This window comes from Lichenostomus cassidix, chromosome Z (assembly GCF_008360975.1).
Source record: "Lichenostomus cassidix isolate B80296 chromosome Z, HeHo_3.0, whole genome shotgun sequence".
Classification (NCBI taxonomy): domain Eukaryota; kingdom Metazoa; phylum Chordata; class Aves; order Passeriformes; family Meliphagidae; genus Lichenostomus; species Lichenostomus cassidix.
This window is the reverse complement of record NC_139511.1, coordinates 13,106,966-13,131,842: the sequence shown is the minus strand read 5'-3', so window position 1 is coordinate 13,131,842 and position 24,877 is coordinate 13,106,966. Positions and strand designations below refer to the sequence as shown.

The window sequence follows — 24,877 nt, the reverse complement described above, 5'->3', positions numbered from 1 at the left end:
GCCTGTTCCAGTGCTCAGCCACGCTGTGGGTGAAAAACATTTTCCTGATATCCAACCTAAATCTGCCTGGACTCAACCTCACGCCATTTTCTCAAGTTCTGTAAGTGGTCACAAGAGTGCAGAGACCAGCGTCTGCCCCTCCTCTTCCCCTCATGAGGAAGTTGCAGACCACAATGACTTCCCTCAAGACAGACCAAGCTCTTCAAACAGCTTCTCCTCAAGGGCCTTCAACATCCTCATGGGCCCACTGTGGATGCTCTCTAATACCGTTATATCTTTCTTATATTATGGTGCCCAAAACTACCCCAGCACGCAAGGTGAGGCCACCCCAGTGCAGAGCAGAGTAGGACAATCCCCTCCCTTGCCCAGCTGGTGATGCTGTGCCTGATGCCCCCCAGGACATGGTTGGCCCTCCTGGCTACCAGGGCACTGCTGACTCATATTCAACTTGCCACTGACCAGGACCCTCGGGTCCCTTTCCACAGCACTGCTCTCCAGCCTTTCCTTCCCCGTCTATCCATGCATCCAGGGCTGTCCCATTCCAGGTGCAGAAACCAGCACTTTCCCTCATGGAACTTCATATGGTTGGTGATTGCCCAGCGCTCTAATTTGCTGAGGTCCCACTAATTTGTTGAGGTCTGTCTTCAGAACCTCTCTTCCCTCAAAGGAGTTGACAGCTCCTCCCAGTTTAGTGCTGTCAGCACACTTAGCATTCTATTCCTAAGGGTTCTGCATCCAAGTTGTTCATGAAGATGATGAAGAGAACTGGGACTACGATGGAGCCCTATGGAACACCCCTTCTAACCCTTGCCCTGCTTGACTTTCAGCTCACCCAACTACTGGAGCTGCTTGTTAGAGCCCACTTGAATTCCGCTCAGCAACACAACATAGCTCTAGGATATGTCAAGGGCTTTAGCAGATGAGCACACACACGTGGTATGAACACACAAAAAATTACCTGCATCTGGAGGTACTGTGTATTTAAAAACTGGATCTCAAAGAAGAATAAAATATGAAGTGTCCACAGTTTATATGTGTGTTACACAAATTATTACTTCAACACTTCTATTTTTATTCAGTTATCCTTCAAAACTTCCATCTCAATACTTTGCTTGGCTTTTTATGCCTAGGTGATCACTACTGATTCTAACACAGAAAATGGCATTGAGGGCAGTCATTGCAGCTATAAACTTCACATTTCCTAAACTCAAATATTGAAGATGTTAAATAGACTTGTATCAGTCAGTCTCAGCACCCTTTCGGGAAGGATTTGTAATTTTTTCCAATAAATGATAAAACACATAATCTGGCTAAAAGCGTTGCATTTATGACTGGAGAAACAGAAACAGATAAAATGTAAACAGGTTTGTACTTCAAACCAGTTTCTGTTATTTGTATTACCTAGATATTATTTCACAGTCAGCAGTTGTATATAATTCATTAAAAATACAATATTTAAAGAACGGAAAAAAAACCCTGTGCAACCAGTGAAAGCTGGGAACATTCCTTAAATCCTAACTTCAAAGTATGTTTAGAATGTGTATGTTTGTGTAAGAAACCAACAGAATCCCTTTACATTACTTCCAGGTTTTAAAAAAGGGGCAACACTAATTCACCTGAAAATAGAACTGGTAAGAATGTGCGATAATATAATCTGATGGGAAAAGTATTTTTTGTATATGTAATTTGTTAGTATGGACAGAATATTAAATCACTAGGAAATTTTAACTGGGCTGTTAAAGTAAGAATAGCCCATCAGGTGGCTGCAGGAAGAGCCCCAGAGAATGCCAGCTAGCTCCCTGAGCCAGAAGAGAGGGCAGAAGCCTGAACATCATGGCAATTCTCCTCTGGCCAACTGCCTGGGAGATCCTTTTCAACTTCTACCTGGAAGGAAGACTGACACAATCAAATGAAACACCCAGCTGCAAGCAGAAAAACACCGCTTTTTTCTTGCAGTGGAATTCACTCCTGTTCTGCTTCCTGCCTTCCCCATGCCTTCTGAGTAAAAAGCTTCCGTTTTGGAGCCAGTTTAAGAGGAAAATCTTTCTATGTAAATTATTTTAAACAGTATATCAATCCCATTAAATGGGCGAATTCTGCTTTTCATATAAACAGAAGTATTTTATGCATTACTGATTTGTAACTTATCACTTAAACAAGAATGTTTCGATAATATTGATGTATGCAATCTGAAATACAGCATAAAATGTATGTAGTAAACAGCGTAATTACATAGTTTAAGGGATATTTCTACTACACTTCAATAAAAAACCACTAATATATATATATATTCTTATACATATATATATGTGCTTACAAATATTAATATTTGTATTTTATATTTATCTATCTATCTAACCAGTGTTATAACTTCAAAAATGCTGACATTGAAAAAACACAAATTCTTTCCTAAGAATCAAAAAACAGACTTACCTTCTGGCTCTGTGATTTTAACAAAGAGAGACTCCATATGCCACTCAATCACACCATGTGGAGAGTCACTGGGTAAAATGCTAAGTACAGCTCTTGCCCTTTCAGGATCAATGACAGCTCCTTTTGTGGTATCTTGAACACCCACAGTGGTAACGTGGGTGAGCGTGATCTCCACGGCCTCTGAAAGTTCTGCAACACTGTCCGCAAGAATTGTCAGGGTGATTGTGGACAGGGCCTGGCCTTCTGAAAATGTAATCTAAAGTTTTAGAGGGAGGGGGGAAACAAAAGTCAAATTTCTTCTCAATGTTGTTAAACCTACTGTTTTATTCTGTAAACTCTATCAGTTATAAAATACATATACATACACACATCCATATCTTGTAGAATCATAGAATACAAGGTTGGAATGGACCTCAAGGATCATCCAGCCCAATCTCTCTCAGCAGTAGCACAGACTAAACAAAATGGCCTAGGATCCTGTCCAGCTCAGTCTATAAAGTGTCAGTTTTGGGGAGTCCCTAACTTCCCTGGAAGGGTCATTCCAATGGACAATTGCTCTCATGGTGCAAAATTTCCTCTTACATCAAATCAGAATATCTCCAGAAGTAACTTGTATCCATTATCCCTTGTCTTTTCAATGTGACATCTTGTAAAAACTAAGTCTTCTCCTTTTAGCCACCTTTTAAATAGTAGAACATGGTCTGAACTTAAGGTCTCCCCATAACCTTCTTCTCTCAAGGTTGAACAGTTTTCTCAGCCGTTTATCATATGACATGCTTACCAGGCCTCTGACAGCATTTGTTGCCAGCTCTGGACCCCACTAGCCTGTCCATATCTATTTTCCATAGCAGGGACCAGAAGTGAACACAGCATTACAGATGTAACCCAACAAGTGCTCAGTAGAGCAGGATAAAAATTGTTTTATCTCTGCTGGGGATGGCCTTGTTGATGCAACACAGAACCACCCAGGCGGGTTGCCACAGAGCTCACTTATATTGAGCTTATAGAGCAGCAAGACACCCAAGGCCCTTTTCTCAGAGCTACTCCCCATCCAAGATACAACCCAGTTAGTGCAGCACTCCTGGATTCTGTTTTCCATGGTGCAACATTTGTTCCTGATGAATCTTCCAGCCTACCCAGGTCTTCCTGCAGGGTGGCTCTCCTTTCCAGTGTCCACTTCCTCACTTGGTATCATCATCAAACCTCATCAGAGTACACCTGATCTCATCACCCACATCACTTATGAAGATATGAAACACTGTTGGGCCCAATATTGATCCCTGAGGGACCACACTTGTGACAGTTTGTCAGTTTGAAAAGGAGCTATTTACCACCACGCCCTGGAGGCAGCAGTAACACATCAGCTTCTTTAGAAGGCAGCTACAGCAAACTGTACCAAAAACCTTGGTGAAATCCAGGTAGACAGTGGCTTTTGCTTTTCTTATTAAACTGCCTTAATCTCAAGATTTTTCACCTTATTTTCTCCTCATCCTGCTGAGATGGGGGACTAAAGAGAACTAGGTGGGGGTTTGTTAGACAGCCAAGATCAATGCATGATACATATACATATCAAAATAAGGATTAACGTATAATATTTATTAAAATCATTGCTAAGTGAAGAAATGTCTACTTAACTTCTTCTTCATCTTCAGATAAAATAATTGATACATGCTTTGTCTATCTATATTCTTATTTTTAAATGCAAAGAGCCCGGCACTTGATTAGGTCTTTCTCAACAAGGAAGATCTGTCTGTAAACACGGAAGGTACACATAATGCATAGGATAAAGAGAAATTTCCACTAAACATTATACCTCACCTTTCTGACACCTCTTGCCTGCAAAAACTATGCAGTGAAATCATGTAGAATCCATCTGGAATACTCAAGGAGTACTCTCAATAATTTCAGCATGATTGTTTTGGCATTTTTTATTTCCCATCCATTATTTCTCTATTTTTTTTCGAGCTTTGTGTCTGCTACAGACGGCCACAAGGCGGAGGGCTTTGACTTACAGAAACTGGCTCCTGCCAGTTACTGTAAGTCAAAGAAAACACTTTGACTTACTAAGGCAGGAAACACTGGGTTTTAACATGGCTGGGAATCTAAAAGTCTCAGAAACACAGAAAACTGGAATTTGTCATATTCTTCTGGGGCACTGTCGGGGTTTGACCCTGACTAAATGCCAGGCACTTCTGCTCTCTGACACTGGTACGAGAACGCACAGAAGAAAGGGCAGACAGGCTCTAAACTTAAAGTTTTTAAGTGATTTAATTACTTAACCGAGTCGGAGGATAAATGAGAGGTAAAAAGAAACTTTTCATACATTATTTTGTTCACCCCCTCCCTCTTAGGAACCCATTTTTTGTTTACTTTCTTTCCTCCTTCTAACTAACAGCTCGGGTAGAGGGGCAGGGTGTGGTCCATAGAGCAGGTCTATAAATTTATTTGTCACTACAATCCTTCTACTACAAATACTCTTTATCTCTACTTATCTCTCTCTCTCTCCAGACAGTTTCTCTGCTCTCACCCCCTTTCTCTTAAGAACCAGTCTCTCCGCTCACTCCCCATTCTCTCTTTCCAAACCAACAGCACGAGCAGGGGGCAGGGTGAGGGGTTTGTTCTCTGGTCAGTCCATCAGGGAGAGGGGTCCTCTACTTAGCCACAGGGTGCCTCCCACAAGAGACAGTCTTCTAAGAACTTCTTTGGCATGGGTCTAATCTCACGAGCAACATCCCACTTGAATTCTGCTGCAACATGAGTCTGTTTATAAGGTGCAGACTCTCTCCAACCAAGGCTGCTTCCATCTCAGGAGCAAGGCTTTTCTCTCCTTTGCAAGACCATTGCAGTTTTAACTCTTTAGATGAGACTCCCACTGGTTCACAGCATCTTCCAGGCATCTACCTGCTTCTCTGGCATGGGCTGTGAGTGAATTTCTGCATCCTTGTGGACTCTATGGGCTGCAGGGGGAGCCTCCTGCTCCCCTCATGGTCTTCACCACAGCTAGCAGAGGGTTTTCAGCTCTGGCACTTGGAGCACCTCTTCTCCTACCTTCTCCACTGACCTTGGTGTCTCTATATTGTTTTCTCTTCACATATTTTTACCTCCTCCTCCTTTAATGACAAACAAGTGTGTGCCTACCTTGTTTTGATTTCTTCCTAAATATGTTTTCACAGAGGCATAACTAGCACCTCTAATTGGCCCACACTTGGTGAGCAGCATGTCCATCACTTTCAGAGCCATCAGAGACTGGCTCTGCTGGACTTGGTGAAAACTTCCAGAACTTCCACTCAGGACACACAGGAGCCATCTTTGTGCCACTCCCCACCTCTCAGACACTTTCTCAAGCCTACTACAACAACTTCTGTGGGGTTTAAATTTCTCTTAAATGTTAAAGATACCTTGCTGATGTTTTGGGCCAATCAAAACCACTACAGCCACTTAAGGTCTCCATTGTATTGAGTAGGTCTGGACAGAGAGCAAACACTCCCAGATTCCCATGTATGCAAATGGTTTGACATAGTAGCTGTAACTCACAGCAGGAAGAACTGAAGATGGGAATAGGATGCTACAGATACATATTTCCAGTGCCTGGACAGCATTGCAATATCAGATTCTAGAAGTGTGGGAGTGATATTGCAGTATTACTTGCCAGCCAGAAGTGCAAACTGCCAGAATCACAGGAAAGCACAAGGAAGCAGGAATTAACAAAAACATGGGGCAATCTAACATGTACTATCTTTCTCACTCAGTACATTTGTACCTATTGTCTGAGCTAATACAGTCAGTGCTTCCCCAATAACAGTGATATTATTAAATACCATTCCTGAAGCTGGAAATACATCACTTATGCTCCCATTAGCGATCCACTCTACTGTAACTCGTCCGTATGTTCCTATTAAACGTTCAACATTCAAGGTGATCAGGCTATCCTGTTCCATTTCTTCAACTTGCTTAAATAAAGAACTCTGGAAAACATACAGCAGCAGAACCAAAGTATTATTTTCTTACAAAATTTCTTTTTAGGGAAAAGGGTATTCAAAGGGGGTCAGAGACATTGGGCATCCATAAGTTAATCTATTCTTAAGCAACTAAATGCAGGTCTATTGATTAAATTTATATATCTTAATTTTCAGAGGTACTCAACAGACCCAAATTTCATAAACATAAGAATATAAAATGTCAGTCCTCTTTATCCTAAGGCAAAAAAAAAAAAAAATCATTCTTTTTTGTTACTTCTTTTAGCTCAATATTTTATGTCCAAATCATATGAAGAAGATAACAAACACGTAAACCTTCAAGACAGACATATTTTTACTGCTGTTACTTTACTATTATTCATCCTCCTCACACAAGTCCAGATGCAATGTTTCATTTCAGTAATGATTCTTCAGTGTTTTATATCTTCAGTATGTATTTAATACATATATCTGTTTAGATAACTTCTACAATACTTGATAATTTAAGAATTAACCACTCCAAAACATACATTCAGTCTGATATTTTCTCCAAAAATACTCTTTTGTTCAGGCAGTTGGGCTCATCCTGAGGCATAACTCAATTAGTATCTTTTAGAGGAAAAGGATCTTTACTTAATTCCCTTGATTCACAAATTAGTAGAGACTATGATGATATCGTATGTGTCATCTGAAAACTAAATTTTCATGTTGCTGCAGAATTAAACTGATATAATAATGGGTTATTCTAATTGTAAGGGGATTTAAAAAAATCCACAATAGGAACAGATTGAAACTGACTTTCTATCACCTTGCATCTACAAACCAATTAACAACATTAAATGGAAGTCAAAGCCCTTCTGTCTCAGGTTTTTACAAGTCTTTAGAAAGAGAATCTCATCACATGCACTTTTAGTATGTTTGTGCTCCATTATTCAAAAATGATACATACATATTTTAATGATTTACCTTATAAGTTTTACCTGAGCAAATGCAATGACTCCATAGGCATTGTCATTGGAAGGAATAATTATGTCAACAAAACTGTAAACACCAATCTCTGCACCTCCTTTAGGGTTTTTCAGCCACACTTTAAAACATTCTTCCTCCTCTGGGATGATGTCATCCAGGATATTGACTGCTATCACAGCTTCCATGTCCCCAGGCTCAAATATCAATTCACCTGAACTAGCATGCAAATAAACACATCAAGTAATTATAAATGAGGATATGACCAGTGAACTTTGAAAGCACTACTAAAAATTTAATGAGCATTTTTGATGCTAAAATTGTTGTTTTTACTCTTGAGTAAATTACTGAGTTCTAAAGGGTGTGAGGTTAGGGCTGGGTTTGGGTTTTTTTCTTAATTACAATAGAATGTAGAGTAAATGATATTGCTTATTAAAGTAATTTTATTTATCCTAAAAAAAGGCTTCAATATGAAGCTTTTATTCTAACGCAAGTCCTTTCATTCCATGTTTTAAAACAAGTTGTGAGAAGTTTGACTTCAGGTTATCCTAAGGCTTCCTGTGAAAAATTCTCTAATGTTAATAAACACCCAAGTACAGGTGTCTATAACGGTTTCCACTGTAACAAAAACAGTACAACAAAAAAGGAAATGCAAGAGCTGGGAGAAAGTTATATAAATTTTTTACATAAACTTTCCATATAAACGTTTCTATTAAGTTATATAAACTTTTTATACCTACCTAGGTATAAAATCTGACTGGTTGGAGATAGTTGTCAGCTCATAAATCTGGGAGCTGGACTCTACAGTAAGAGCAATCAAGCTCTTGCTGGAGTTCAGGGACCTTGCAGTAGCTGAAGTGATATGATCTGCATATGGGGCTTCCAGCATCAGAGAGAACTGGTTCTCTTCCGAGTTCCAGGAGTACAGTGCTGTTGTGTCCTTACCAGAGAGGAGGATGTGAACTATATTGAGCAACGAGGAGAAAAAAAGAAAAATTTAGTGATATATTTAAAAGTTCTTGTAATACCAGAAATGCCCTTGGCAGTGCAATTGTTAAAGTACCTCTTAAAATCTGGTAAATAATATTAAAAAATGAATGCATATACTTCTTCAATTCCAGTATTACAAACAAAATCTTACCTAAACCTGAAGGAGGTATGAAAACATGGATGTTTCTTACAGCAGAGACTGGAAGAGACTGAAAGTATCTAAAGGTAGACTGTCCTGTCTCCCAAATGAAAATTTCAGAATTTCCAGTTTCTACAAAGGAGAAAAATGACAAAACTTACATTATATAGTTGCCTGTTATTTAAATCACACGCTGGTGGCCATTCAAAAGCAGAGATTGGCAGCTTTAATTACAAAGTGAGACCAGTGATTGTATCTTCCTTTTTATTTGCATAATTCCATAGTTATGCAATAAATCATATTATCAGATGATTTATTCATTGGCATTATTTAAGGGCTCTTCTTCACATATTCACATATAAGAACACTAAAAACCCCAGACAACAGTCAACTGCAAAGCCTATGAACTGCGATATGAAATTTTAAACAGGCACAGGGATGCAGATATAAAACAATGTCTAAAGTGTCATACTTGTAATAAAAATGTACTTTGCTGGACAATGATCTTTGCATATAACAAAGCTCAGAAAAGAGAAAAGCTTAGAAGGGGTGCAATTACCAGCTAGATGAATGGAGTTATTATTTCCTACTGTTCTTGGGAAAATGTTTCATTAGTTTCATAAATATTTGAGAACAAACACAATGCTTTCATTATCTGAAGGACAAACCACAGATTACTTCATTAAGATGCTTATCAGCAAATTGTCACCCCCCAGCAATATTTTAATCTCTATCTAAACCCCTTTATCATAAATGCCTTTTTCTATCAAACAAGCTAGTACATGCTTAGAAAACTGTTTGTTTTCTGCTAAATACCTTTTGCAACAATTAAATAGATATCAGATCCAGAAGTCCAGGCCTCCATATGTTTTACTTCTTTTGCTGGTAACTGATGAAGATTCCTAAACTCATTATTGAGCCACTGGTACAAGAGGACATTCTGGCTGGTATTTGACAAAGAAACTAATAAGTACATAATGCCTCCTCGTGGAAACAAGGCAATGCTCAGAGCTCTGTAAAGTGGAAGTTGATGATGCAGCACAAATATATCTTTATTCCACTGGAAAACCTGTAAAAATAGAAAATATTTTTATTATATATTTATAACTAGCACTAAGAAAAAATAAATTAAGTGTCTTGATAAAAAATTGGAAAGACTTATAATTAGCTGAATTCCTTTTTTCTAAGGTGGCTCCTACATTATGAGGGAATAATGCTGGTAAATAACTACCTGACTGCAAGCACCTGTGCCTGTTCTTCAGGTGAAGAGATTTATGATCAGAAGCTATTTCTATTCTTCTAGCTGTTGAACATAATAGGTTGCAAAACAGAAATAAGAGTAGTAATATAATCAAACCAAGTCTAAGTTACATGTTAATGTAGGGAATGTTGTTACATTTAAACAAGTCTAAAATTTTATGTCTTATAAATTTGTAATAGAAACGTAAGTGATTTTTCAGGAATATATACTTCCTTTTCTTCTATATTACCTTCATATTTCAAACTCAAAACTAGCCAAACTACTCACATCAAAGTCATGGAAGACAAGTGTATTCTAACCTGGATGGAACTGAAACTGGAGGCGTCACTCAAAAAAACCAAATAGTCTTCTTCATCCACAGCAAAATGTTTGACAAGTGTGGTATCCAAAATAGAGAGGGTCTGTAGCTACAAGGAAAATATGGCAAAAATGGTATTTGGAAGTCAGTTCAAATAACAAGTTTATCCATCCACGCACATATTTTTTAAAAACTGTAAAATTACATATAAAAGCATATATAAAATAATGTACAAAAACATCATAGATGTAATTTAGAATTTTAAAATACATGTGAGGTAATTTAAAAAATTAAAATCACTTATCATACATTTTTCAGAAAATGCTCTTATGACTTCATTGCCGCACAGTTTCTTTCTTCCCTTGTGAGGTCATTTTACCTCACCCTCAAAATATGACTATAATAAACAGTAGACAACAAGCTGTAATAACTGTTGTGGATTAGGAATGGTATGTCCCAATTTAGTGTTCCCACTGAGACACTCCAAACCATGCTGCCTCTTCCTTTTCCCCATTGTGGTGGGATGGAGAGGAGAATTGGACACACAAAAGGTGAAGATCACAGGTTGAGGTAAGAACAATTTACTGCAAACATCAACATGATGAGAAAATGAACAGTAACAACAACAGTAATAACAACAGTAATAACAACAGTGGGTAAAAGAGAGGAAAAGATTCACATGTGAAAACGCTCTCTATGCAGAACCCATCAATACATGAACTACCCCCATGCTACCCCGGCCCCAGTAGGAATCCTGTCCCCAGACAATGACATGAAAGGGAATAGAATAACCTCTGGGTCCCAGCCATGCCCCCTCCAGGCTACTGCAAAAATTAACTCTGTCCTGGCTTAAACCAGGACAATTGTGGGAGTTTGGGTGGAAGCTGCCTGAAGGTTGCAGCTAGAGAGGTCTTTTGTTATCAGTTAATGTGAGACATTAAATGAGATAAGCTGAATCGCCCCTAGCAGGGGCTGAAACTGATAGTAAGACAAGACTGTTTACCTTATGCATAAGTGATTAGCAGGAGAGGTTAAGAGAAATTACGGTGATTATCTTGTACATAACAAAAGTAAAACATTTGTAACCCTAGAAACCTAAGTTCTTGTAATGGCTAAATTTGTGCTTTGTAACTGTATAAAAATTATGCCTTCTGTACCATAAATGGGACTTTGCATGAACCAGGCTGAGACCCCAATTCAATCGCTGACAGACAATAACTTACACCGCTGAGTCATGCACAGTATTTCGGTGCCAAAGCAGCTGAGAACTGAGTGCTTTTTCCCTAAACATGGCTGGACAGAAGGCTTCACAAAGTCCCTTCTAATCCCATTATTTAATAGTTTTATAAGTAACAGATTTACCTTCAATAGTTTGCGTCCAGGCATGAATGCATACACACTGCTGTTGGAAGCTCCCTGTCCGGCTCCTCCATGAGTAATTACAAGGTAGGGAGAGGCATGTATTTGGAAAGACACACAGCTTTTAGGATTCCACATACTGAAATTCTGAGAGAGGAGCAAGAAAGTAGAACTGAGATTTCATGGTTTTATTAAGCGGCATGATTGGTGTTTTTAAAGCAAGCATTTACCTCAATGGCAACAAAAACTCCTTTCCACTGGTAGAGAGTAGAAAACACAGCTGGAGGTGTACGCAACAGCACACCATATAGGATTTGTCCCGATGGAAAGAAGCACCAGCTGGCTGCTGACTCTTCCACAAAGCTTTGCAAGACAGACAGGACACTGATACTACCCTCTGCAATACAGAATATGAAAAACTATTTATTCTTGAGGTCTTTTACAGCACCATTTTAATTTGCCAAAACCAAATCTAGTATCAGAAATCACAGAATATTCTGTGCTGAAAGGGACCCACAAGGATCATCAAGTCCAGCTCTTAAGTGAATAGCTCATACAATGGTCAAACCCACAACCTTGGTATTCTTAGCACCATGCTCTAAACGATTAAACTATATTCTGAGCTGTCTCTAAACAGTTGGTATAAGCGCATGTAAATGCATGGAAATGGTATAGCACTGAGGTTGTTCTGAGAGTTAAACAGTAAATGCATTCTTCCTATATTACAATTACATATGGAAAATGCAATAGGCAATCTGAGTGTCATTCACAGTGACTCAGTTTGGAATTTAGGTAATGAGAAAATTAACTACATAGGAAGTAATAAAAAAGTGACAAAAACTAAAAATGTGTTTATTGTCATTCCCTCCCTCATCAAAAGAAGCAGTTAGGGCATCAAGATTCTTAAACTGACTAGTCATTCAACACTTATGGTAAATACTGTCTTTTATATTACTTTAGAAATATCCAGAGTTATAGGTAGTAAAGGACAGATTTTATAAATCAAAGGTCTAGTGAAATTGCAACAGGAAAAGCAATACAGATTGTTGAAACACTGACAGCAGTGGCTGATGACAAGCTGACTCTTAAGCAGCTAAGACCTTTCATCTAATGGATTTTGATATAGAAATATTATGGGTTAATTTTCATCCCAAAGTTATATCTCCTTGTATGTTTGTTTACTCTCTGACTATCTCCACTCTGAAAACAGTAACAGATGCTCTCATAAAGTGAACGTACTGATGCCAAATGCAGTATCCGCCAATGTCTCCCACTCAACACTCACAGACACGTTGAGCCCATTACTCCGTGAAACTTTCAAATAAACGGTAGTGTTTGCTTCTTCAACTGTGAAGGTATTGGTCCTAAATTGAGGAATTGTGAAAAACAATTTTAATAAGTATTATTTTTATAGTATAAGAGTAAGATTCTTACAGTACATTTTCAGCACAGAATATGCAATAAAAAGAAAATACTGGGTTTGCTCTGTGATGGACTAAAACTCATTAGGTTGTCCTATGTTTCTTCACACAAGACCTTGGCAAAATCACAGGAAATTCAATAAAATGCTAAATCAGCCTGAAATTTAAGACACCAACTGTACAGATGAAGTATGATGATTCCGAATGATTTCTGAAAACATCATTCAATATCATAGACTCATATGATCATAGAATTTTTTGGATTGCAGGGGACCATAAAGATCATCTTGTTCAACTCTCCTGCCACGAGCAGAAATATCTTTCAGCAGACCAGGTTGCTCAGAGCTCCATCAAACCTGGCCTTGAACACCTCCAGGGATGCAGCATCCACAGCTTCTCTAGGCAACTGGTGCCAAGGCCTCACCACCCTCATAGCAAAGATTTTCCTCCCAATATCTAATCTAAGCCTACTCTCTTTCAGTTTTAAGCCATTCTCTCTTGTCTTGTCACTACATGCCCTTGCAAAGTTTCTCTCCAAGTTCCTGGTAGGCTCCCTTTAAGTACTGGAAGGCTGCAGCTGGGTCGGCCCAAAGCTGCCTCTTCTCCCTGTTGAACAATCCCAATTCTCTCAGCATTTCCTCATAGCAGAGGTGCCCCATCCCTCTGATCAACTGAGTGGTCTCCTCTGGACTCCCTCCAGCAGCTCCATGTCCTTCCTGTTCTTGGACACCAGAGCTAAGGCAGCTCTGCAGGTTGGGTCTCACCAGAGCAGGGCAGAGGGGCAGAATCACCTCCCTGCCCTGCTGCCCATAGGGCTTTGGGTGCAGCCCAGGACACACTTGGCTTTCTGGGCTGGCAGTGCCCATGGCTGGCTCATGTCCAGCTCTCACCCACAGCACCCCCAAGCCCTTCTGGGCAGGGCTGCTCTCCATCTGTTCATACCCAGCCTGTACTGGGAGGTGCTCTGACCCAGGGGTAGCACTTTGCAGTTGGTCTTGTTAAACCTCATGAGATTCCCAGGGGCCACTTCTTGAGCTTTTCCAAGTAAGATGGTTCATTTGGTTTTAAAAAACAGCCCTGAGTGAGGGTGCATCTTACAGAAGCTTAAATAAATAATTAAATTACGAAATTTGTGATGCCCTGGGCACTGGTCTAAGGTTTGGAATTCCTAATATAGCTAACTATTAGTGAAATGTTTGGGGACTAATGAAGCATTGTTTCAATAAAAAATGCATAGAGCAATCAACATTTCTAATGCTGAATAGTCCATTTTAAATGTTTTTCTGTTCTTCTGTATTTCAGTAATAGTATTTGACAGGCAGTGCATATTTTAAAACCACAAATTTTACAAATGGACTGCTAAATTTTTTTAATGGGAAACAATCTCTATGGAATATGAATCTCTTTTAATTGAATCAGGGTTTAGTACCTATTTGTAACTGGGTAGATGCTGAAAAGCCCCAGTGGAGCTTGGTTCTGTAATACCGTAATCATAGTTTGCACTCTGGTGCCTAGTCTGGCTCCTCCAGTTGGATTGAACAGGGTGACAATAAAGTGCTCATCCATTTCTGGTTCTTCATCCAGGATTGCAGAAATATGCAGTGTCTGACAAGAAACAAGCATAGAAAGCTGCTGAGAGTTGTCAGCTAAGAATGACAGTGCTGTTCAGACCATGCTGCCGTTCCTGTTCATTCTCCATATGGCACTAGACAGCGGGGCAGCTCTTGAAACTGGAGAAAGCAGGAGTGAAGCAAAGAAAGTTGAGGCTGAGGTTCTAAACTAACCCCTCTGGTGAACTCCATTAGTGCAACACTAACATAAGCATATCCACTTCTCTAAATTTGTTTTAGATTTTTTTTTCATTTATCTTCCTCTCTTTCCTTTTATCCTAAGATCCTCTGAAATGTAACAGGTTTTGATCCTTTTTTCATACTTCTGTTTACTACTTATTCCACACATTGCTTGGTAATTCATAGTCCCCATACAGCTACCTGTACCCTAACACAGCTTAGTCAAGTTGGGTTTACTTGACTTTAGATGTCAATTGAACTAGCTCATGGGCATCAGGGTAGTCACACTTCTGGTACTGGGAACAAAGACAGAGAAAAGGCAACAGAGGAATATTTGAACTACTCTCTTCTTGATGCTTTTTTTTCCTTCTACAGCACGGTAGAATCATCTCAAGGTGAGCTCAAACCAGCAAAGAACTGTTTAGGAAAAAGGAGATGTTTTCACTGTAATTCTCCCCATCACCCAAAGAGGTGAAAGTTACAGTGGTACATGCAGCTTTGCCATAGAAAAATTATTTAATAATGACAAATCTGGAACTAAATAAGACTTTACAACCTTTTCAATCTCTGTTAACTTCTGCAATAAACCATATTTAAAGACTGTATTGAGAAATCCTTTACTCCACACTTCTCACAGATCTGCTAAATTTGCCGTCGCTGAGGTTCCAAATGTATTTTAAGTTAAAAAACTCAAAAACAGTGTTTTCAGAAGAGTTTGTTTCAGATCCTATTCTACTAACCATAATATACTAACCCGTTATTGACACACTTAAGCAAACTCATTTTCTAGCTGACATTCTTGTGGGGACAGTACAGAATCAGTGAGCTTTACACTGACAAAGAAGTAATTTTTTTTCTAAAACTCTGAAAGCTGTTCACTTTTTCCCCCTCCTGCTTTGCCTTACTGAATTCTGTTCAGTTCAGGTCACATAACAGAATGGGATTTTTAATTCCACCTTAATTATTTATGGTAGCAAATTATGACTTCATGTCAAAGTTTGCCTTTCAGCCACACATTATACACATACAAATAAATGGTTCTATGGATACCTAATATAATATACCTATTATATTGTTTTCACTCTACCTGAACAATTACAACGTGAGAAATATCTACAGAAAAGCACATTCAATTTTGATGCACTCCCATGACTCAGTTTACTCTGAGAATTAAGGAAAACATAAGAAAAAATTTATACATGCAAAGACACAAACATTTCTGAAATGTTTCAAATAATTTTAAAAAAAGCTTTCTTTACTTCTTGGGTAATAACTATCATATTACCTTGAATCTGACTCCCTCTTCCAGCACAATGTATCCTTGAGAAGGGGTCAAATCCACTGATGGCTCTGAAGAATTTATTTCACTTACAAGGTATTGAACAGACACTGTTCCAAATATTCCCTGAGGAGGCTCTCTAATAATATTTAATACTGCAACACTTTCCATCAGATGAAGAGCTGTTTGCTCTCTTAGGAAGAAGTGATCACTGTTATTGAATGACAAAACTCCATGTCCATCATCATTCGCAAATATAGTAATTGTGGCTTTTGAGAAATAAATAACAGAAATACGTTTTAATTAACATAGCAAAACATGATTGTACACATATACAAATTGAGAAATATATGCATAAATCCATTCTTTCTTTAATATATGTACACTGCTTTTATGTCCTTGATATTACTTTAGAGAATATGCCAGTATTTTGCTTTATCTGGGAACATTTCTAGTGAGGAAGAATCTAGACTCTCTTGTTAAAAAATCCAGCTTTTGCATTTTTGTTTCCTTATTTTATATGTTATTTTGTTAGTTTTATATTTTTCACAGGGATGTTTAAGAGCTTTCCAAATGAGTTTAATAATTTACTATAGCAGGGCATTAGTGTTTTCTGAAATATGATTATTCAGAAGAATAAAGTTAAAGTGACTGAGATACAATTGTGAAGAACAAGAACATCAGAACTAAGTTTTTACCTGTTGTGTTCTCCCCTAATTCCAGGCCCAACGAGGGATTTGTTAGAATTAACTGGAACCTCTCAACGTCTTCAGGAATGTCATCATCACAAATCACAACAACAACAGATTTATTCCTTTCTCCATCAGCAAAAAAAAGAGTCTAGCATAGAAACACAGAAAGCATTGAATACGCAAAAGCTGATAACGCACACAGAAATTTTAAATTAAGGTAAAGCAGAATTGTCTTAAATAGGAAGGAAAGAGGAGGCAAGAAGGGCAGTAATTTCTGTGTCTCTTATAAACTGATTGAAAAAGAAACAAAACAGTTAAATAGTTCACCACATTGCAGAGTGAGGACAAGCAAGAGTAATTCACTTTGAAAGTTCTATTGCAAAAAATATTAAAACTTACATGAAATCTTATATATTCTTGTCTAAGCGAAATTATATTTGAAATAGATGTTTGAAAGTTTGCAATGTGTCTTATATGAAAAATGCTTCAGTACTAAAAAAGAAAGCAATGCTAAAATAAGATGACTAATTCTATGTCATTCTATTCAGATTATCAGAGCAACTGATACAAGCGGAGAAATCTAGACATACTAGTGACCATTCTGCAGAATTACTAAGAAGACGTTCTTTTGAGGAAATTGAAGGAATGAAAGCCACTAGATCTAGAATTTGCTTCTTACCCTTGAGATCACATTAAAATCCAAACCCAGCTGTGCCTCCAAATTTTGGGCATAAAAAAATACAGACACATTGCCATAAGATCCTTTGTTTCGGTATGCCATTATTGTCAGATTCCCATGAGATTCATTAACTTCAAAACTAAAACAAAAACCAAGACAAATTCTCAGTGCTCACTGAGCATGTTCTTTTAATAACATGGTAGATAATTGTTGTATTTTCACTCAAAATCACTCCCTCTACTTTGGAAGAAAAAGGCACCATTACAGTATCAGCATCATACCACCATCAAATGCAACCATTATACCTTTGTTCGTTATCAAAATGGAATTGAGCTATAGGATGTTATCCTTTCCCCCTGCTTATTAGTGGCAGATGAAGCCTGTCTATGGCCACAGATGCCTTCTACATAGCTCCTGGAAATCAGAGAAAAAGATCAGGGAAATGCCAATGTGCATGCTTACATGGATGCAGAGGCCGGGGCACTGGATGGAGGCCTGGGGAGTGATGGAAGTTCACAATGCCAAAGGAAAAACGTGAAAATAAGCACATGGTAGCATAAGATTTCTGAGTAAACATACTATAAATGTTGGTTTCTAGTGTGGAAATCATCTTTCCAGTTCCACTGAACTGAATTATGCCATCTCAAAGATGTGATTCTATTGTTAATAGGAGTTTTTCTGTTAACTGAAAATGAAAATCATTGTGCAACACTAATCATTAACGGTCATAGGTAGTTTTTCAAGGATTCAAGACTTACTTGGTACTTTCCCATTCAACTACTCCGCTTACTCCATCATTAGCATCAATTATAATTTGAGAAGTTAAACCTTCCACATCTAAAATGGAAAACAGAAGGACAAATATGTAAGAACAGTATTGTCCATTTTCATTATTTTCAAGAATAACAGAAGCATTACTTTATATATTTGCTAATTTTGTAGAAGAAATACATAACTTTCCATTTAGTAGAAGAAATACATAACTTTCCATTTCCAAAATGTGGAGGAGAAAATAAAGTGGGCAAGATACTTGAAAGGGTTTAAAGAAAATGTCCTTCATACCTTATTGTTAGAACTGCAACACAGTGCCTTGAACTACCACTGCTATATTTAATAATACATTAAAAAAAAGACTAAAAAAATTAGAAAAAAGCTCCATGGCACAGAAAAAAGTAGAAACTGCCAAAAGCAAGATTTGTTATCAAGTCTTAATTCGTCTTCATTGTGTGTTTTTGCTATGACAATATTTAATGTTTTGCAGACTGTGCCATTCTGAGTGTGGGAGTGAACATGAGTAAGAAAGAGTAATAAATGATCCAGTATGTCATCTCATATTCATGTTTCAGTGTCTGATCATAAACCTTAATGGCACACACCTCAGACTCTGCTATAAAAACAGAATTTCCTTTTAGGTAGTTTATGTACTGTAACATTCTATTGCTCCACAAAAACATATGTATCTTTACAAAAATTCTGAAAGGTTATTGCATGTATTGTCCTGTGAAAACATTGAATAAAAGATTAAAGCCAGGAATGTCCACTAATTTCAGGAACCAGAACTTGAGAGTCAGAACTTGATTCTTCTGAGAAAATAATGCCTTAGTTTTTTTCAAACAGCATCACATGACTACCCTAGTTTATGTCAACTTACTTTTAATAAAACAATAAAAAAGAAGTTGACTGAGAGTTTCTACAAAACAAATTGACTCCACTGATTCAGTAGTAAATACACTATTTTTATATCCATCAAAATGTTTTCTATCAAATCAGATAAAACAGAAAAAGGTAAAAGATCACTGCCATGAATCCAAATCTGACACTATGAGAGTGATGAACATGAGCAGCAGCTGCAACACCTCTACACAGACAGCAGAAATGTTACTGAAGTTTAGAAATCCATAGGAATTAGAGTGAATAAAGACCCTTCAGCTTCCTAACTAGTGTTTTCCCTTGTCATGTCACAGTTTGATCAACTCACTCTAGATCTATAGTACTTCACTTTCAACATTACACCTCTTCTTTCATATCTGGCATCCTTCCCCTCCCCTGATGCCCTCCTACCACTCTACCCCATTTTAAGTCTTTCTTCTATCCATTAAGTTTCTTCATTTTTCTTTCATCATTCTCAAGTATCAAACATCTTCCTTTTTCTTAATTCCTTACACTTTTGTATTAGAGTTGGGCCTTTTCTTCCACCTTTTCTAGAGGATGAGACAGAGAAAGAGGAGCATGGAGAAAACAGAAGTGTCCTTATGTTTGCTGTTTCTGCTCTATAGCCATGAAGTCTCAGATAAGAAATAAAGGTCACTTAAGTTCCATGTGTTTAAGTGTACATCACAGACATCCCAGACCTACACTACATACTGCATGCACATGGCTATGACAGGGAGAGCATTTATGATATATTCCAGATGCGTAGGATTGACTGCACATGTCAATATCATGTGCAGAACACCCCTTACTTTTGATATCAGACAGGTAGAAATATATTAAAGATTTTCTATGGGGTATGGGATTGCTAAATCCTAAAAGTATGCCCTGCACCAGCAAGAATTTGAATCCTCAAGCATACAAAAGAAAATCTAAAACCAGGGAAAACAAGATTAGAAAATAGTCTGATAACAGAATTAATTGTGACATTTTGTAAGGAGGACAAACTTTTGCCTCATGGATTAAAACTGTTATCTGATCATCCTAAGTACATCAGAGTCAAATGGTCATGACTCAGACTGCTAACCCCTTATGGCAGAAGGTAAGACTATACAGCACTCAGAAGAATTTAACTCACAAAATCCTTTATACTTCAATGTTACTCTTTTTATATTTTAAATTTTAGACTCGACTGATCACAGTTCAGTGTCTACACATCAGCAATCACTCTTGCAAGTTACCTTTCAGTCTGTAACGAATGAACTCTGTCACTTCAACACGCATGCAAAGAAAAGGAAAAAGAGGCATAGAAGATGTTAGAAATAATGAGCATAATTAGTCGCTGGTACCACAGGATAGCCCAACAGTCTTTGAAGCCAATGGCAGCTATGCTGCTGAGTTCAGAAGCATAAGGAGGACCTAATGAGCAAATAATAACTGAAGTTCTGTGGAAGAGTAGGAGAACAGATAACGACAGTAAATCCATTAAAGAGGGATAAAAAGTTTTGAAAGTTGAGCAAAGGAACTACTTGAAGGAATTTTTTGTTCATACTTGTTTCTATCATATACTTGGAAATTAAAATCACATTAACACATTGTCAGTGCAATTTTTGAGATAGCTGTGTTCTCCAACTGCTAATTAATAAATAACTCCTCCATGAAAATTGTCTTATAATTTTACAGGGCTTTAAAAAGTAAGAAGCCAGTGCAATAATGACCATATTTGATGTTCTACAATATTTTTTGCAGAATACCCTGCCTCATATTGGCATAGTTGGTAAGTGACAAGTGGAATAATGATATGCCAGAGTTCATACAATTGACATAAAAATAAAATTAAAAATAAGTGTTTGTAAATTGTTTTACCCAGCCTAGGTGGGGAGGAAGTTGAATGGTTCATGATAAGTTCCACTGAAGTTAAATTAACCAAGAAGAATTCTTGCACTTCTGGTTCATCATCCTACAAAACACAAATCCAGTTTATTCTCTTTTCATTTCCTTTAAGAAACCATCACAGAAGTTGCCAAAAAGCAATACACTAGAAGTCTCTGACCTTATAGCAACACCAGAATTAATTTATGTTTCCATTCTCCTGGAACACTTTTATATAAAAATATTTTATCTTGAATGAATTATGAAGTAAGACATTATATTTAATGGAAAAGACTAGAGGTGACACTGAACTAGACATGTGAATAAATTTCTGCTCAACTTTAAAGGCACAAATACCAACCACCTATAAAGCAAGAGCCTGTAGCAAACAATGAATTACACTGGTCTGAATATTAGAAGATGAAGTCTTCATGTGAAAGCTAAATTTCATTTAACTGTAAGTAGCACTGTTTTGTGTTTGTATTTGTCCTTTTGTGATATTACCATTAAAGACAAAAACCATCTTTCTAATTTACAATAAAATCCGTAACTTCACGTAATATAGCTTGCAAGCTTCAGGTTCCACAATATTACTTTTCAGCTGTCCTACAGATAAGTATAGAGTAAAAGGATATAGCATTTACCTCTAGAACAGTAACATTTATGGCAGCTGATGTTTCTCCTTCTTCCAAAATCACTGAGTCAGAAACTGCTACGTAATCAGCTCCTGGTTCAGCCAAGGTCCCCTCCGTCTGATTACTTAAGGGGACCAATCCTGGAACTGTGGCATATGTAATATTAATAGCACCTGTTCAAAATGGGACAAAAAAACCCCATTCTTTTTCAATTCTTATGTAATGCTCATTAAAACAGACAAAGAATAGAAATCAAATGCTCATTGATAAAATTAAAAGCATAACCAGACAGATTAAGACATTCATCTGGAGCCACTAGGATTTATTCCATTCAGTCCAGCCTTTAGTGATTTGTCCAACATCACAAGACTCAAAAAGCATCAGGTTCCAATGTATTCATATATTTGAGGTGCTGTGGACAGCAAATATGACATTACATACCTAGGACACCTAATGTATTATTAATATCAGGTTAAGTGCCAAGGGAAGTAGAGTGTTTCAGCAACAACTGATGTCTAAGAAAGGCTCTAAGGACAGTGCTAAATATAGTTTTCTTCCCAGAAAGACTAACACAGAAGTTGATAGAGAATAAAAATTAGGGGCACACTGATAAATTTTACTAAAGGAATAAGCTAGACTTAATTTTTTTTTTAATAAGAAAGCCACATCTCATTAATCTGCCAGAGTAAGTCAAATTGCAAATCTAAAGAGAGTGATCCTGGAGATAAAATGGCAAATGAAACTCAAAGCTACTCTGTGTGAAATAAAACACAAGGTATAAAAGAATCTTAGTTTCAACAAATAATGATGGAATTCAATTGAGAGATATTACATTTAAAAGGGATTCTTAGAATAAATTACTAGTTTCCTGAGTGGTGGCAATTTAGATACTGATTGACATTAAAAAAGAAATGGGAAAACATAAATATACCATTAAAATTCCTTTACAAATCTATGGTGTGTCCAGATCTTGAATGTTTGTTTTAACTGTTCACTTCACCTCAAAACAGGTAAAAAAAACTAAAAGAGATTACCAGTGAGGTCTAAATATAGTCTAAAAATATAATAGAAAATAATTACCCATGCTATCTCTCAATGAAAGTCAAAATCTTCAGGAAACAAACACAAGGAAGTATTTTGGAACACAGCAAATTTTTGAAGTTATTACCACTTAATTTAATTTTAAAAGGACAGATTGATTTAAAAACAAATACAGAATTCTTAGGGGAGGCATGCATTGAATTCAGAAGCATCACTGTAACTTTTTCCATGGGATACTCCTAAACTTTCAGATTGTGGAAATTTATAGAGGGCATGACATAGGAATAATTTTATGAAAGCTCTTCTTCTTGTATGTTTTATATCTTCTGGATAGACCAACACTTCGAGACAGATTTGTTAGGATGTAAAAGTACAACCCTAAGAGCCAACGAGCTGTGTCATAGCTCCCAGACCCCTTGCTGTGGAACTAAAGGCTGTGGCTTCAGTTTTAATTAAAGCTTGGTTTCTAAGCCTGCAGTAAGGGACTTAGATGTTCTGAAAATATCAAATGTCTCCAAGATTTTCCAAAATTTCTAGCCTCCCTGTCATGGCTTTCATTTGTCTAATGATTTTGAAAACAAAATTTAATTTCTCTCGGAGATGTTATACAAACCTAGAGATCCAAATTCTCTGTTAATAAAAAGCTGAACTGTTTTGTTTTCCTCTGGAAGTAAAACTACCCTGGATGGAGAAGCAAAATTCAGTACTCCATGTGGTTCATCACTAGCTTCTACTGTCAGAACAGCTTCATATCCTTGACTATCCAAAACGGCAGCACCAGAAGGAGAAACCCCTGCAAAAGAATCAATGGACTACAGATAATAAAATGTTATGTAAATGAAGTTTTGTCTTCTATTACTGTTATTATTAGGTACAAATGACAGCCAGTAACACTGAAAATGAAATCAAAAAACCAAACACATGATGCACTCACTGAAGTTTAAAGATGGTTTGAATGTATAAGCAATTGGATTCTATAATAAACAGAGGAACATTCAATGACAGCAAGAATTGTATGCATAATAAGTATAGAGTTCAAGACTGTATTAAGAAATGAGGAAACCTATCAGTGCTATGTATCAACTTTCCTAAAATTATTCTATTGTAAAAGGAAGGCTTTTCTAGGAATTCATTCCAAAAGTTAAAATTATATTAACCTTCTCAATCATTCCATTAAGAAATTACTAGAAGTGTTGCCCTGGTGAATAACTGTATTAATTTATACTAATCCTGAAGGACTACAAGAGTGAACAAATTATTAAGGCAAGTTGGCAAGGCACCTAGCAGCAACACCACCCATATCAAGTTAGTTTGGTGTTTAGACTTTCATTCCCATTTAACAAAGGGTGTGGCAGAAGGGATGTGGTTTCATGCTTCTTTTCTCATTACAATTTCAATGGAAGAGTAAAATATTCTGACCTCCTGGAATTCAGAGACAGATCAGAAAGACAGCTTGATAGACAAGATTTTTTACAAACATAAAATGATCCAGTTAATTTATAGCACCTGTATCATATGTATACATACACACACAGAAGTATCAAGCCTGTTTCAATAAAATGTGAAAAAATATTGTATAATTTGCAACATTTTCAATATTCTTAGTCCTACGCTTCCAAAATGGATTAATACACATGAAAATATTAATGTGTAATAACTGTTAAATGGCAGTTTTAAGATATAGGAGGCTGTTCTGCATTACCTTCTGTTTTGATGTTGTATAGGATGATCCGGTATTCTTCTTTTTCTTCAGGAATATGATCATCCAGCAAGTGAACATACAATGTTGTATTCAATGTCCCCTATAAATTTTATTGATGAACTGATTAGTCATTAGTGTGTAGAGTACAAGTAATACCATTCTATCATATATATTTTGAACAATACTTTTAAGAAATGTCAAGTTAGAATATTGAAAACTACAAACTCCCTGCAGTTTAATCTCATCAAGAAAAAAAGGGACTGCTATAAAAACATATTTGTTTCTTCACTTCATATTACAATATTCTCTTATAGCCATTAGATTTCCTGAGGACTCACCTCAGGAAAAAAAAGCATTCCAGAATAGTTTTCAAAATTTTGTTTTACATTATGTCCAACTATCTTCCATTCAACAGTAACATTTCCCAGTCCTGGGGCAGTTCTTACAATATGGAATTGCAGTTGTTCTCCTAGGAACAAAGGACAAGATGCAATATTTTTGGGTTTGGTCTTCTACAATTCATCTATTCAAATGAAAAGCCAAAAATAAGAATCACAGTTAAAATATTTTTTCTGGAAAACCGTAATATTTTTGCTAGTGAGATTCCCAGCAGTTATGTAACACCTTCATTTTTAATATTGAAACAAAACCCCCATAAATCTAAACTTTTTCCTCCTTGGTTTTTCTGATTGTAGTTCACTCTTGGAAAGAACT

At 37.1% G+C, this 24,877-nt stretch overlaps 1 protein-coding gene across 3 annotated transcripts in view; it reads right to left on the bottom strand.

The window, feature by feature from the left end:
- Positions 1-24,877, bottom strand: part of ADGRV1 (adhesion G protein-coupled receptor V1) — a 275,778-nt gene that overhangs the window by 169,024 nt on the left and 81,877 nt on the right. For all 3 annotated transcript variants that reach the window (XM_085042779.1, XM_085042782.1, XM_085042781.1), the window contains 20 exons: positions 24,502-24,632; positions 24,164-24,263; positions 23,075-23,254; positions 21,430-21,593; positions 20,780-20,873; positions 18,022-18,100; positions 17,264-17,402; positions 16,591-16,732; positions 15,899-16,161; positions 14,253-14,428; positions 12,642-12,766; positions 11,633-11,799; positions 11,406-11,549; positions 10,045-10,152; positions 9,301-9,553; positions 8,497-8,616; positions 8,096-8,318; positions 7,370-7,574; positions 6,252-6,398; positions 2,434-2,689 (listed from right to left, as the gene is read on the bottom strand). In XM_085042779.1, coding sequence (XP_084898905.1) covers positions 2,434-2,689; positions 6,252-6,398; positions 7,370-7,574; positions 8,096-8,318; positions 8,497-8,616; positions 9,301-9,553; positions 10,045-10,152; positions 11,406-11,549; positions 11,633-11,799; positions 12,642-12,766; positions 14,253-14,428; positions 15,899-16,161; positions 16,591-16,732; positions 17,264-17,402; positions 18,022-18,100; positions 20,780-20,873; positions 21,430-21,593; positions 23,075-23,254; positions 24,164-24,263; positions 24,502-24,632 — 3,216 coding nt within the window. The remainder of the gene's footprint in view (positions 1-2,433; positions 2,690-6,251; positions 6,399-7,369; positions 7,575-8,095; positions 8,319-8,496; positions 8,617-9,300; positions 9,554-10,044; positions 10,153-11,405; positions 11,550-11,632; positions 11,800-12,641; positions 12,767-14,252; positions 14,429-15,898; positions 16,162-16,590; positions 16,733-17,263; positions 17,403-18,021; positions 18,101-20,779; positions 20,874-21,429; positions 21,594-23,074; positions 23,255-24,163; positions 24,264-24,501; positions 24,633-24,877) is intronic.